The sequence below is a fragment of the Salvelinus alpinus genome, chromosome 35 (assembly GCF_045679555.1).
Source record: "Salvelinus alpinus chromosome 35, SLU_Salpinus.1, whole genome shotgun sequence".
In the NCBI taxonomy this organism is placed as follows: Eukaryota; Metazoa; Chordata; class Actinopteri; order Salmoniformes; family Salmonidae; genus Salvelinus; species Salvelinus alpinus.
In genome coordinates, this window is record NC_092120.1 from 23,001,559 (window position 1) to 23,017,304 (window position 15,746).

General features: G+C 44.5%; 1 protein-coding gene across 1 annotated transcript; it reads right to left on the reverse strand.

Moving 5' to 3' along the window:
- Positions 1-10,342: 10,342 nt before the first annotated feature.
- lyplal1 (lysophospholipase like 1) lies at positions 10,343-15,022 on the reverse strand. The gene is made up of 5 exons (XM_071383172.1): positions 14,841-15,022; positions 14,080-14,179; positions 13,238-13,407; positions 11,185-11,300; positions 10,343-10,888 (listed from the first exon to the last, which is right to left on the reverse strand). Exons 1-5 carry the CDS (start codon positions 14,977-14,979, stop codon positions 10,637-10,639), a joined length of 777 nt encoding a protein of 258 aa, XP_071239273.1. The 5' UTR covers positions 14,980-15,022; the 3' UTR covers positions 10,343-10,636.
- Positions 15,023-15,746: the final 724 nt, after the last annotated feature.

Here is a 15,746-nt window from a genome sequence, read left to right on the forward strand (position 1 = left end):
TGAAAGCCCGACTGGAAACGCTCGAATCGCATTCAAGACGCCCGAACATCCGAATATTTGGGATCCAGGAGGACACTGAGAAAGGGAAACCCACTGAATTTGTATCGGAGCTGATACCGATCTTTCTGGGGAGTGAACACTTCAAAACGGCCCATCCTGATCGATGGCGCACACAGATCACAGGCGCGCCACCAAGGCCATTCATTGCACGGCTGCACAATCCCCAGACCAGGGACCTCATCCTCAAGCTGGCTGGTTAAAAGTTCCCCCTTAACTACAACGGAGCCAGGGTGTCTTTCTACCCAGATCTTTCTTTGGAGGTGAGGAACCAACGGAAAGAGTATGATGAGTTGCGCAAGAAATGCAGGGCGGCCAACACCCGATATGGATTCTTCTTCCCAGCTCGATTTAAGGTGACAGTCGAGGGATCAGGACTGGCTGAGGATACAGAACTGTTGTGTCAGCCGGCTAAGTGGCCAAATACGGTACGTACCTCCACTCTATCACCAACCCCCGGGGTAAAACTCCCGGGATACCACAGTATCATGATCATAAAGTTGAAGCAGTGCTCTTGATGCAAAGAAGGCAGATTGAGTGGAAGTATATGACGTTGGTTCTGAAGCATTTCGGGTTTGGAAAGTAATCTATTAATTGGATAAGAATTATTTATGCACACCCAATGGCATCCGTGGTAACCAATCAGGAGATGTCGCAGTCATTCCACCTGTTCAAAGGCTGTCGACAGGGGTGCCCTATTTCGCCTGCTCTCTTCGCTATAGCCACTCTCATTTGTGTACGTGCTGATATAGCTCCTGTTAAGATAAAAGACAAAATCTCACTCTATACAGACAATGTTCTTTTGTTTTCATCCAAGCCTAAAACTTCTATTTCCCCCTTACTTAACTTGATAAATACATTTGGCTCCTTCTCTGGTTACAAGATAAACTCGCAAAAAAGTGAACTGATGCCGATATCACGTCCTGTGGATATGCAATTTCTGCAATCTACCCATTTAGAACTGTGATGGACAAGTTCATAAGCCTTGGCGTTGTAGTGACAAAAAAAATTTGATCGGCTATTGAAAACGAATTGGGACATGAAAATTGATCAGCTTAAACAAAGTATCAATTTTTGGAATACTCTGCCTATTTCCTTGGTTGGTCGTATAAATGCTATTAAAATGGTTGTCCTACCCAGGTTTCATTACCTCTTCCAATACCACAAAGCTATTTTAAGAAACTAGATTGAATAGTAATTTCATTTTTATGGGATAAGGCAGTAGAAGAAGCTTTCATGCAAGTACAATATAGAGGGGGGTTTTGGCCTTCCTCACTTTAAACTGTATTATTGGGCTGCCAATCTGAATATTGTGCGTTTCTGGAGAGAAAGTTTACCTGGTATCCGTCAAAATTATATGCCTTCATGGCTTATGATTGAGCAGGTCTCCTGTCGATACTCCTCACTCCCTGCACTTGTTATTAGCCCAGGTGTGTGAAAAAAAGCCATTTATGTCTCTAACCCAGTCATTTGTCACACTCTTAGGATCTGGAAACAGATGATGTCTTTTCTTAACATACCCAATGCATCCATTGACAGCTCAATTTGCCTGAAATATTGCTTTTCACACTGCATTGGATTGATGTGGTGTTTTCACAGTGGAGGGAGAAGGGGCTCACAACAATTGGTAAACTTATACATTGACGGTCAGTTAGTTTCATTTCAACAATTAAGGGTAAGTTCAACATGCCAACAACACATTTTTTCAGATACCTCCAAATCAGGAATTACTTAAGGACACATATCCCACAGTATGGCATTAAGCCAAATAATCCTACATTAGATAGCCTGATCCAAACCCCATTCAAAAGGGTCGGTCTCTAGACTGTATGATGTGCTACAGGCCCACATATGGGTATCCACAGACACTATTAAAAGGGCTTTGGAACAAGAACTTGGTTCAGAAATCTCAGATGAGGACTGGGTAGAAGCTCTCAGATGAGGACTGGGTAGAAGCTCTCAGATGAGGACTGAGTAGAAGCTCTCAGATGAGGACTGGGTAGAAGCTCTCAGGTGAGGACTGGGTAGAAGCTCTCAGGTGAGGACTGGGTAGAAGCTCTCAGATGAGGACTGGGTAGAAGCTCTCAGATGAGGACTGGGTAGAAGCTCTCAGGTGAGGACTGGGTAGAAGCTCTCAGGTGAGGACTGGGTAGAAGCTCTCAGATGAGGACTGGGTAGAAGCTCTCAGGTGAGGACTGGGTAGAAGCTCTCAGATGAGGACTGGGTAGAAGCTCTCAGGTGAGGACTGGGTAGAAGCTCTCAGGTGAGGACTGGGTAGAAGCTCTCAGATGAGGACTGGGTAGAAGCTCTCAGATGAGGACTGGGTAGAAGCTCTCAGGTGAGGACTGGGTAGAAGCTCTCAGGAATATAAACCACAGTTCAGTGAATGCCAGACACAACCTTGTACAGTTTAAGGTGATACACAGGTTACATTACTCGAAAGTGAAACTGCATACAATATTCCCGGACACCTCAACACTGTGTGAGAGGTGCAAGCAGGATGAGGAGACTTTGACACACTTATTTTGGACATGTCTTAAGTTACATGCTTACTGGGCTCTCATTTTTGATAACTTATCTAAAGCCTTTGATAGCCCCAGACCAATTGATCGTTGTTTGGTACAGTTGATGGGAATAACCAGGAAGGGAAGGCTGTTTCTCTTTGTACTCTATTAACCAAAAGGCTTATATTGCATTTTTGGAAATTTTACTTTGAAATCAATCAATCAAATGTATTTACAAAGCCCTTCTTACATCAGCTGATGTCACAAAGTGCTGTACAGAAACCCAGCCTAAAACCCCAAACAGCAAGCAATGCAGGTGTAGAAGCACAGTGGCTAGGAAAAACTCCCTAGAAAGGACAGAACCTAGGAAAAAACCTAGAGAGGAACCAGGCTATGAGGGGTGGCCAGTCCTCTTCTGGCTGTGCCGGGTGGAGATTATAACAGAACATGGCCAAGATGTTCAAATGTTCATAGATGACCATCAGGGTCAAATAATAATAATCACAGTGGTTGTAGAGGGTGCAACAGGTCAGCACCTCAGGAGTAAATGTCAGTTGGTTTTCATAGCCAATCATTCAGAGTATTTCTACCGCTCCTGCTGTCTCTAGAGAGTTGAAAACAGCAAGTCTGGGACAGGTAGCACGTCCGGTGAACAGGTCAGGGTTCAATAGCCGCGGGCAGAACAGTTGAAACTGGAGCAGCAGCACGACCAGGTGGACTGGGGACAGCAAGGAGTCATCAGGCCAGGTAGTCCTGAGGCATGGTCCTAGGGCTCAGGTCCTCTGAGAGAGAGAAATAAAGAAATAAAGAGAGAGAGAAAAAGAAAGAGAGAATTAGAGAGAGCATGCTTAAATTCACACAGGACACCGGATAAGACAGGAGAAATACTCCAGATATAACAGACTGACCCTAGCCCTGACACAAACTATTGCAGCATAAATACTGGAGGCTGAGACAGGAGGGGTCGGGAGACACTGTGGCCCCGTCTGACGATACCCCTGGACAGGGCCAAACAGACAGGATATAACCACACCCACTTTGCCGAAGCACAGCCCCCACACCACGAGAGGGATGTCTTCAACCACCAACTTACCATCCTGAGACAAGGCCGAGTATAGCCCACGAAGATCTCCGCCACGGCACAACCCAAGGGGGGGAGCCAACCCGAACAGGAAGATCACGTCAGTGACTCAACCCACTCAAGTGACGCACCCCTCCTAGGGACATCATGGAAGAGCACCAGTAAGTCAGTGACTCACCTCCTGTAATAGGGTTTGAGGTAGAGAATCCCAGTGGAGAGAGGGGAACCAGCCAGGCAGAGACAGCAAGGGCGGTTCGTTGCTCCAGTGCCTTTCCGTTCACCTTCATACTCCTGGGCCAGACTCAATCATAGGACCTACTGAAGAGATGAGTCTTCAATAAAGACTTAAAGGTCGAGACCGAGTCTGCTTCTCTCACATGGATAGGCAGACCATTCCATAAAAATGGAGCTCTATAGGAGAAAGCCCTGCCTCCAGCTGTTTGCTTAGAAATTCTAGGGACAGTAAGGAGGCCTGCGTCTTGTGACCGTAGCATATGTGTAGGTATGTACGGCAGGACCAAATCGGAAAGATAGGTAGGAGCAAGCCCATGTAATGCTTTGTAGGTTAGCAGTAAAACCTTGAAATCAGCCCTTGCCTTAACAGGAAGCCAGTGTAGGGAGGCTAGCACTGGAGTAATATGATCACATTTTTTGGTTCTAGTCAAGATTCTAGCAGCCGTGTTCAACACTAACTGAATTTATTTAGTGCTTTATTCGGGTAGCTGGAAAGTAGAGCATTGCAGTAGTCTAACCTAGAAGTGAAAAAAGCATGGATACATTTTTCTGCATCATTTTTGGACAGAAAGTTTCATATTTTTGCAATGTTACGTAGATGGAAAAAAAGCTGTCCTTGAAACAGTTTTGATATGTTCGTCAAAAGAGAGATCAGTGTCCAGAGTAACGCAGAGGTCCTTCATAGTTTAATTTGAGCACTAAGGTCTAGGAGCACGAGGACAGATGCAGAGCCTTGGTCTGACGCCATTAAAAGGTCCTTTACCACCTTCACAAGTGCAGTCTCAGTGCTATGATGGGGTCTAAAACCAGACTGAAGCATTTCGTATACATTGTTTGTCTTCAGGAAGGCAGTGAGTTGCTGCGCAACAGCTTTTTCTAACATTTTTGAGAGGAATGGGAGATTCGATATAGGCCGATAGTTTTTTATATTTTCTGGGTCAAGGTTTGGCTTTTTCAAGAGAGGCTTTATTACTGCCACTTTTAGTGAGTTTGGTACACATCCGGTGGATAGAGAGCCATATATTATGTCCATCATAGGAGGGCCAAGCACAGGAAGCTGCTCTTTCAGTAGTTTAGTTAGAATAGGGTCCAGTATGCAAGGTTTAGAGGCCATGGTTATTTTCATCAATGTGTGAAGAGATACAGTATTAAAAAACTTGAGTGTCTCCCTTGATCCTAGGTCCTGGCAGAGTTGTGCAGACTCAGGACAACTGAGCTTTGGAGGAATACGCAGATATAAAGAGGAGTCCGTAATTTGCATTCTAATGATCATGATTTTTCTTCAAAGAAGTTCATGAATTTATCGCTGCTGAAGTGAAAGCCTTCCTCACTTGGGGAATGCTGCTTTTTAGTTAGCTTTGCGACAGTATCAAAAATACATTTTGGATTGTTCTTATTTTCCTCAATTAAGTTGAAAAAAAATTCGATGATTGGATTTAGGATATGTAATGCTAATGGAAAAGATACGATACCTCCAATAGAAGTCCAATGTTTTACTAAATATGGCAGCTGATACAGGATAAATGGTCTATTCCCCCTTCATAACTGGGTTGATGATCTGCTGCTACTCTGTGCTGTACTCCACTCAATATTTATTTTTGACTTAACTACACTGCTTGGAATGACTATATGCTGTCTTCTTATAATATGTACCACCTAATAGGATTTTTATTTTGTATATGTGAGTTAAGTTTTGTTTTGTCCTCTTTTTCTATTGGAAAATAAACATATTATATATAAAAAAGAACTGCAATGCTACTGGGTTTTTCACACTCAATAGTTTCCACTGTTAATCAAGAATGTTCCACCACCCAAAGGAGAGCTGGAGTCAACATGGGCCAGCATCCCTGGGGTACGCTTTTGACACCTTGTAGAGTCCATGACCCCAACTGAATATCAGAAAGGTGTTCCTAATGTTTGGTATTCTCCGTGTAAATCACCTGCACTTTACCTCAAACTTTCTTCAGAGTGGGGAGATCACCATCACCATCGGCCCTGGCTGCAGCCCCAGTGACATCTCTGTCCGGAGCCCAGCTCCAGCCTCTTGTAAAAGCCAGGTCCAGTTCTTCTGGGGGGAGAACAGACACAGCATAATGCCTCTCCTCCTGGAAGCACAGAGGCTGCACTTCTGCTCCATCGATTGGGTCCTCAGATCGAAGAGAGGAGAGCTAAAACTCTTTTTACATAGGACCTGCCTCCCTTCTCCATGGCCGTGTTCTGACCGTGGTCTCACGGGCACAGAGGATGTATTCAAAGCACAGAAAGAGGAAAGGTCAAAGGTTAAAGGGAGAGGTCAGGGCAGGACATCAGGTAGCCAGAGTGTGTGTAGTTAAAGACATGATAAAGGCTAATAAAAAAACAACTCTGGTTTGAAACTAAAAAACTCAAATGGGACTTGCTCTGGGATAAAGAGCGCCCATAAAGCAAGGGTTGGAACTGGTTGAGGGAACAGAACCAAAAACCTGAAAATAACAAGGAACAGAAATGGAACCGGGAACAAAAGTGATTCATACTGTTCCGGAACAGAACTGTTATTGTAAAAGCATGGGAACAGGTTAATAACATTATTTTACATTCCAGGCATTTTTTTCTAGCCACACAAAAAAATGCAACAAAGCCCAAATGCAAAGCCCTCACTCTGTCACTCAGAAACGTATTCCAGTGTCTGCCTGCAAGCTGAAAATCTTTACCAGTGTGTGTGTGTTTATGCTACCTGCCCCTTCCCCCTCCGAAGCATAGGCTACTGTACTGACGTTACAAACATGATTCAGAAGATGGGGAGAGAGATTCTTTATTAGCTAGAGAAGAATGGATTAACTTTTTCAATGCTAGTTAAGGATACTATAGGCCTAGTTATCACATTTCAAGTTGGATTTATTAACTACAAAAAGGTAAGACGTTTTTAATTCTGGTGCCGCTCTGCACACACAAGCTTGTTAGCTAGCTAGCTCAAAGGACATTCAAAGTTTCTCCATAGAAGCCGCCCCTCCTAGCTCCAGTATAATTCTGTGGACCTAATTCAGATAGTGAATGTCATAAGATGCCCAGCGCTTCAAGCCTCCTCAACCCTCTGCAAAATGTGAGTCGCATCTTGCGCCATAGGCTACACATGTCAGTCCATCATGCATGTAAACAACTAGCTTGCCTGCTCTACCCACACTGATTGGTGAAGTAATTTAATGAGATAAATGTAAAAAACGGTTTATTTCACAGGTTAAAAAAAGGAACAGAAAGGAACCAGCATTTTTCTGGGGGTCAAACCGGTTCAGAACTTATTTTTGTTGGTCGGAACAGTTTTTCTAGAAAGTAACATTAACTCAAGTTAGACCCTATTCTTCAATTCAGACTATTTATAAATCCGAATCTGCAATAAATGGGCTATTGGAATAAAATGAGTATACAATTACATTTTGGCACTCTTGCTCACACATTTCCTAATTATTTTGGCTGGCACACTGTACAAAACAAATGTTAGAAGAATATATTAGACACTACAACAATAATCTAATCCCTAGTCCACAAATCATTTAATACTGGATTGGAATCCATAGTATCTAATTATAAATCAACGACGGACGGTCAAGCGTTGCGATAGACCAATTGAGTGATAACCTCTAACTGGGGGGGGGGGGGTGACCAGATGAGTGATCTGGAATCTTTCAACATCTCGGCTCCCTCAGCCGGGAATTCCTCCTGCTGTAGCCTGGCCACTCTGGAGCAGGTCAACATGGAAAGTAGTGCACAGTGGAAACTGGCAGCCAAAAAAGCCCCGACTTCGCAGTCCGCAACTCTTCCAGATTAGCATTCCTTCCCCCTGACACATGCACCGTGAAGCAGATTATCATCTGAGCCGACAGGGGACGTACTTTAGAGGAGGAGGAGGGGAGGAGAGGAAGGGGGAATACCTCAGGAAAAGAGAGAACAAGAAAGCAAAGAGAAGGGAAGGTGGAGAAGAGAAGGGTGAAGTTAGAAATGCCAGTGAGAGAGGAGTGAGTTAGGCTAAGGGTTAAGGGGCAAGATACAAGTTAGGGTGGCTATGTAATTACGATCCGCTAGTATTGTAGGAGCCTCAGAAACAGTGACGGGAGTTGTAGTGGCAAATCATACGCCAATTAGTGGTGAAAAGTAGGGTATTGGATAAGTAGTGTTGAGAGAACTTTTACAGTGTAAAAGGGTTGTTAAAGTGAAGGCTGTATCCTCCTTGTTTCGAAATGCAGCGTTTTTAGAGCCATCGACAAACACTTGTTTCTTCACCTCACTTCACCTAGAGAGGAGTAGACCGCTCATGGCCTCCTTCATTACCTACATCTATTCCCGCCATTAAATCATAAAACGCCTGGATGGCAATAGGCTACAGCCCGGGCCTCTCACTGACCAGGGGACGAGAGGTAGAAAAAGAGAGAAAGTGTGGGAGCGTGGAGGGAGGGAGCGAGTAAGGAGCGATGGCTAAGGAGGCATACAAGAGAAGGGGTGTGCGCCAGTTGGTGTAGGGGAGGAGAACTGCTGGCCGCTCAACAGTAGCATTCTTTCACACATAGCTGGAAGTAATCAGCGATCAGGGACAGAGAAAAATTCAGAGCTCAGTCTGTTTGCTTTGGCCGCACCTCCCACCCTCTCCTCTCTTCTTTCTCTCCCTTCCCCTCGACATGGGCTGAGGCCCTGAGCGCACCCCCATCTTCCACCTCCCCATTCTCTTCTCCCTTTCTCAGCCCCCCATCCCAGCCCCGCCAAACCACTAAGAATGATCTCAACATTGTTGCCTAATCCGAGTTCACCTGATACTCACGTTTCCATCCTCTCCAGTTGAAGGAGAGAGACAGAGAAAGAATAGAATCCTAGAGCTAGAAAAAGGGGGAGAGAACATGATTGACAAATAAACTTTGCACATGATTTGTTGGGTGATTAGAAAGTGGAGAGTATAGTGGGAGCAGAGACGTTGATCAGTGTTGACACACGTTGATGAAACAGATGCTGGAGGTGAACGCTTCCTAAATGGTGGATGGTATCAAGGCCAACTTCCAGCTGAATTTGAATAGCCTTACTGCTACTGTAAAAACAGCTGCTAACACTGCCAAAGCATTTTGGACATACAGTTTATATGTTGGAATGAAAGCATGCACGGATGTGAAGTAATAAACGTGCATTTTCCTTTGCAGTGAGATATGTTTTGGTTTGGTGTTCTTGTGTGTAGGGGGACCATGTTACATTCTCTAGCTGGTTCAACTGAGCAGCTATAATTTTTTCATACCTTATTCACGTCTTTTATTTTTTCTCCCCAATTTCATGGTATCCAATTGGTAGTAGTTACAGTCTTGTCTCATCGCTGCAACTCCCGTACGGACTCGGGAGAGGAGAAGGTCGAGAGCCATGCGTCCTCCGAAACACAACCCAACCAAGCCACACTGCTTCTTGAAACAACGCACATCCAACCCGGAAGCCAGCCGCACCAATGTGTCGGAGGAAACGCCGTACACCTGGCGACCTGGTCAGCGTACACTGCGCCCGGCCCGCCACAGGAGTCGCTAGTGCGCGATGAGACAAGGATATCCCTTCCGCCCCATGGACCTCCCGGCCACGGCCGGCTGCGACAGAGCCTGGGCTAGAACCCAGAATCTCTGGTGGCACAGCCTTAGACCACTGCGCCACCCGGGATGCCCCCACCATACTCATGTCTAAGAAGTTGCTGATTTGTTATAGGCTATATCATGTAAACCACAAATATATAATAAACTCATTAAAATAATGTTAATTTTAAAAGGTTTGTGGTTACAATTTCAAAAATCTGAATTCAAAGTATTTTCCGAAGGGTGACTGCTGATGTTGACAGATGTTTAATTTATAGCCAGGGCTATACAATCATTTCCATAACTCATTATGTTTGGCACCTAAGTGTTACTACTGCTCACTAATGATCTCCCTGTGTTCTGACCCTGGCCTGCAGCCCTACACTAGTGAAGGCAGCCCAACATCCGGACTACTTAAGCACAACGCCGAGAGAGAGGCTGCAGGTAGGAAGAACAGCTAACTGCTTCCTCCCAATAACCATCAATGAGGCGACGTGTGCTATGGAGCAGAACTACTGAGCAAACAGAACAGACCTCCGCTCCCTCCGTCCCCACACATGTTCAACACATTTCCCAGCGCAAAACGATAACGGTGTATAAAAAATCAGAGCGAGCAAGAGAAAGATTGACTAAACAATTCCTGTTCTCTCTACAGCAACAGTACTAATTTGACTCTAGTGTTAGTTAGACTATAGGGGTGGAGGCAGAGCACGCTCCCATATCCTATCAGGGATAGACAGACGAGGCTGAAGAGTTAAGAGTGGAGACTGCACTAGTGCAGAGGGAGTGGTTATAAGCACACTCAACTATCACATGTTCTCTTTTGAAGGGAACCACACAGCTGTTGAGTACACTAAGCAAGCACAACGGACAGTGTCCAAGCCCAAAAAAAAAAAAAAATATTGACAGTTATTTTTTGAATTTTATTTACGGTATTGTGTTCCCAAAGAGGTTGTAAGGAGGTGGTCCACAGCCCACTCAGCACGTTAATATCATTTTCACACTATAGTACCGACCTGAACCGTACTGGCTCGCTTTTCCAGCTTTGTTCCAGAAACTATGGGCAATGCTTTACCAGGCCAGGGCAGTACCGTTTGGTTTGGCTCAGTTTAAATCAGCTCAATAGTGTGAACGTGTTATTAACGTGTTAATAGCGTGTTGTTAATGTGTCTGTTTAGTGGTGTGGGGCTGACTGGTCACTGCCCACTGGCGTCTAGACTGTCCGGGAGCAGCTTGGTGAGGATCCAGGAGCGCAGTAGCTCAATCTCTGGCCGGGAGAGCTGGTGCTGGAGGCCTGGGAACGAGTGGAAGGTGGTCGTCATCCCAGCCTTCTTCAGCAGGGCCGTAGTTTCTTCTCCCCACTTATGGAACACCAACTCGTCTCCTGTCCCATGGCCCTGGAATAGCTCTGGGAGGGGGCTCCCCGCCCTTGCCCGCTCCTCCACAGCCTAGCAGGGGGAGAAGTCAGTCAGACACTTCTAGACTGCTTACTAGCACACTCTACAGGTCCAATATCTCTGTCAGAACCAAGTGCAGCAAACTCCTGATAAATGCAAGATCTTGGAAGTGACATGGAGCATCTTTGAATTGGGACACTACATCAATACACCAATATTTCTCTACCACCATCTGTCATTCAAACGACAGTTTAGCAGGTAGTTGTAGTTTTCTGGCGCTCTATTCAAGATTTTAAATATTGTCTGGACATTTTAGTAGACATTGTACCAGTGACAACCTGCCTTACCTGATATACTACAGAGTCCTTGTTGAGAAAGCTGGACAGAACAAAGACTCCTGCTACGTCAGGGTGATAACGGCACGCTAGGTGGAGGGCCATAGCTCCGCCCATAGAGAAACCCCCTTTGGACGAGGAACAAGACAAAACAGAACATGTCATTGTACTGGGTCAATTAGGTCTCTTTGTGCAGGTATTCACTGAAAATGTGTATTGAATATTGTATCCAAAGTGCTTTTCCCAGGAAAATCACATTTCTCAACTGTGCATACTGGGAATAATATAAGGTAGGAACATAATAATAAATATATTCATTTATTATTATGTATGAGTAACAGTAGTTTAAGCCATCCTGGCAGTTTAAGCTGTCCGAAGTGGAAAATACTCTGCCTTTAACTGAGAAAGAAAAGAAAAAAACATTAAAATGAAACAGACTCCTTAGTTCCACATCATCAGCTTTTCGCTCCTCAGGAGTCGGCATCCGTTCACGAGCCCGTCCTTAATCTCACATCTGGGTACATCTGGGCACACAGTGTACATCTGGGAAAGTGTGAAAGTACCCATCATCCTGTCAGAGGGGGAAGAATGGAGATATGGAGGGAAGGGGGAGTTCACACGCTTTGCCCAACGAATAAAACATTTGTCCATGAGATTCTCTGTTTCTTTCTTTACTTCACCGGCTATACTCTTTGGGGGAAAAAGGTGTTATCTAGAACCTAAAAGGGTTCTTTGGCTGTCCCCATAGGATAACCCTTTGTAGAAGCCTTTTTGGTACTAGGTAGAGCCATTTTGGGTTCTACCTGGAACCAAAAAGGGTTCTCCTATGGGGACAGCTGAAGAACCCTTTTTTTCCAAGAGTGTATACTTTGAGACCGTCTTTCTGGTATACTCTCAGTCGCTCATTCCAATCCACGATAACAAACCTCAATCATACATTCACATTCTAAAGTCTCCTTCTTTCGTATACCCCTCCGCTGTGCTGTTTGGGTACAGTGCTGCTGTGTGTTTTCAGTGTGTGTGTGTGTGTGTGTGTGAGCCTATATGTGTGACTGTGGCGATAGCTTCTCTTTTCTGAGATTTCCCGACGGATCCGTGCTTTTTTGAAGAGTGAAAAACACGAACACAAAAGCCTGCGGCGGCGGCTTTTACTTGACAAAACTTTTTTCCATGGAAAGTTCTGCCGCTTGTCAGTCCGTCAGCGCGGCAAGTGGACTCTGGGTACAGACCACTCTGTTTCTCCAGCATGCCGAGTGATTCCAAGGAGTATTTATAGTTAATGACAAAATGTTATGATTTAGGGAGATAATATTTCAGCAGTCTCCCAGGAACATGTGTTTTTTGAATCACTTTCTCGAGTGGAGTTCGGGGGCTTTTCTGGCGTTCCACACTGGGCCTTTCACACAAACGCGCGGCTCTTTTTTTCCTTCTACTCACAACTATTTCCGTATATTTATATATTTCAGGGCTTGTAGGTTAACCCTTTCCCCAATGTTCCCATCGGTTTCCCCTTTCATGGACGCTATCATTTGTTCTCTTACAGAGACATAAAACTTGCGATGGCCCCCCACATATTTCCTGTGGGAACTCTTACCTAGGTTCTAAAATAGTGTTTATGGCGCTTGATCCGAGCGGTTTTATGTCATCGTTATTTACACGCGAATCTGATAACCAAAATATTTGGGGGGAAAGGATTTGCTGCACCCGAGAATCCCTCCAGAAATACTTTACGGTTCATAATTGGCAGCGTATAAAAGGATAAAGAAACCTGATAACTTGCATTCTTCATTTTATATCATGACAGAGGGAGTTGAGAACACCAAGGCCAAGAGAGAGTGGTGTGTGTGGAGAGAGAAAGAACAAGATCAAACAAATGGGCAAGTGGACGGGTGCATAATACACATTCAGGAGGGGGTCATGGAGTTAGGAAGTCATGAGGAAGGTAACGAGTGAAGGAGAGATCATACAGCCAAATCTGACATACAGCCAGAAAGAGACAGGGAAATCAAACAAACAGCTCTAGTAGCAGCAGAATTAGTGTGCGTGTATGTGTGTGAGACAGTACCTATGATCATCCTGTGTTTTGGTACTCCTGCCCTGATCTCCTCCTGTATAACCGCTCCCAAGGACTTGGCCATGGCGTCTATAGACTCCAAGTGCTCCAGACTGTCCTGTGAGATCTTGTAGCGGTCAAACCACACATTGGACAGAGCCCCCCGCATGGGTGTGTATGGCCTGAGGGGTCAACAGAAGACAGAACCAGATTCAGAGTTTAGCTATGTAATGAGGAAAGGTTCGGGCAGTGAGGGTCACATGGGAGGATGAGAAGATTTACCCCTTTCCACAATATCGTGCTGTCCCGAACCGCACTGGCTTGGAAATGATCTATTCACATGGTCCATTCATCTCGGTGCGGTAGTGTGAAACGGGTATTAGGCGATTTAGCCTATTTAAATTGCTGTTCAGGGTCCATATTCACAAAGCATTGGAGTAGGAATGCTAACCTAGGATATATAATCATAATCATTATTATCTAAAAAGGCTAAACTGATCCTAGATCAACTCTGAGATGCTTTATGAATACATGCCCAGATGTTCTACCTGTCTGGGTTAGTTACGTTATTTTAAAGACAACAGTTGAAGGGCATTGTCTGTGTGTTGAGGGGTTTCAGCAGCTTGACTGCAGGACTGTATATGGCATTTAGAAGCAGGTGGCCTAGTGGTTAGAGCGTTGGACTAGTAACCGAAAGGTTGCCAGATCGAATTCCCGAGCTGACAAGGTAAAAATCTGACGTTCTGCCCCTGGACGAGGCAGTTAACCCACTGTTCCTAGGCCGTCATTGTAAATAAGAATTTGTTCTTAACTGACTTGCCTAGTTAAATAAAGGGTAAAATAAATAAAAATACCTGGCTGGAGCTGTGGGATATACCACTCTGATGTGGGGGAAAGCCAGGTCCGGTACCGAAACCTCTTTGACCCATGCTCGCACTCCCTGTCCAGTGTCTCCTGCATGGCAGAAGTGAAGAGTTAGCCAATATAACTGACTCACCAGTCCCTAGGCTTACAGAGCAGAACCTTGGTTTCACCAACATCCCTTTCACATGTTGCTGACTGTTTTTTGGAATAAACCGTATATTGAATATTGGTGACGCTACAATTATATTTTTGTTGTTGTTGTTGAGTTGCTCACATTTACTATAATAATTTGTTTTAAAATATTTGATACATTTTTATTTAACATTTCTTTTTTCAGGGAGATATCAGATAAATACATAGCATTCCGTTTTTTTCTTTTGTGATCAAGGCCAAATATTAAGTATCCTTAGAATAACATTTCCCAATGCTGACGACTTAATTGAATGTATCGATCTACGTTGCTTCTGTTAGCTACATTATTAATTTGCCACAGTAGGCCATATCATAACTCAGTTACAGTTGCGTGGAAGCCACATAAGTTTGCATAGTTATAAAGTTCAAAAGACAGTCCTGTCTGTCCATCACTGTACAAAAGCTTTCAGTATCTAAATCGAAAGTACTCTGGCAATGCTACAGGCTAGGCTATAGGTCGCTAACCTACCACAACTCCCAGTTATTATGAGGCTAGTTCAGCGTAGTTACCGTTTAAGAAATGTCAATAAACATCGAGAGCATTGTAAAACGTAACCACCTGAGCCGTGTAAGAAGATGACCGACGCGGAGTGTTTCCCCGTTGGAGATGCAATACACTTGCGTAGAAGTTTGCTGCTCGGTACGGCAGCCATGACTTCTCTGTGTCTCGCGAGATTACAGAGCAGACAGACAGGCATCTGTGATTGGAGAGGCGCAATTTACAGATGACCAAAACCTAAACTCCCGATAGGTTGTTTCCGACTGCACATAATGCTCAATCCGGATGACACAAAGATTAGGGAATGTACGATGCATGTGCGCATGCTCCAAGTCTGCTATGAAGGCTACGTTTGGTAAATTATTACAATACATTTTCACTTCCCCTTTGTAGGCTAACCATGTCAGAATTCATGGTCAAGGACCAATTTCCCCCTGATGCTATTTAGAGCCACTAAAGTATGAGTTTACATAGCCCCACAAAAACTGATGTCAGTGTGCTCTATCATGTGTGCAGTGATTTAATGGAATGTCTGGATCCACAAATCAGTTTAAACACATTCTAAGGTCTTATCTTTTATAAACATAGGCCTGTTTTACTCCGATTCTGGTCATTTTCACTTGCCTTGGACCACACAAACTGTATCCCAACCCCGACCCTCAATAATGTTGCAGAGAGGGATCCGCTTGAAAGTGGGTGGCTATCTTGCTGTGCCAAATACCAAAACTATAAACCCACTCAGGGGTCATTCCCTCCATTTTGTGTAATAGAACAGACCATAAATATTTTGTGAACCTTTCACTTAACATGTTTTACATGGGAAGCTCCCCTCTTTAGAATAAGCTGTTGATGTGAAACTTGATATTAGGCCTACATGTCTGGGTCAATGGTGTCTGTGCCATGTAACGCTGTTGTCCTTTTATTCCTTATTTGACAGGGCACAATGGTTGTATGACAAAGGAATGC

Excerpts from the sequence above, each read along its gene's own strand:
- lyplal1 (XM_071383172.1), bottom strand. The coding sequence starts at position 14,979 with ATGCCTGTCTGTCTGCTCTGTAATCTCGCGAGACACAGAGAAGTCATG. Across the intron at positions 14,180-14,840 it reads CATCTTCTTACACGGCTCAG|GAGACACTGGACAGGGAGTG; the intron begins GTGGTTACGTTT and ends TCTGCCATGCAG. Across the intron at positions 10,889-11,184 it reads AGGACTCTGTAGTATATCAG|GCTGTGGAGGAGCGGGCAAG; the intron begins GTAAGGCAGGTT and ends TCCCCCTGCTAG.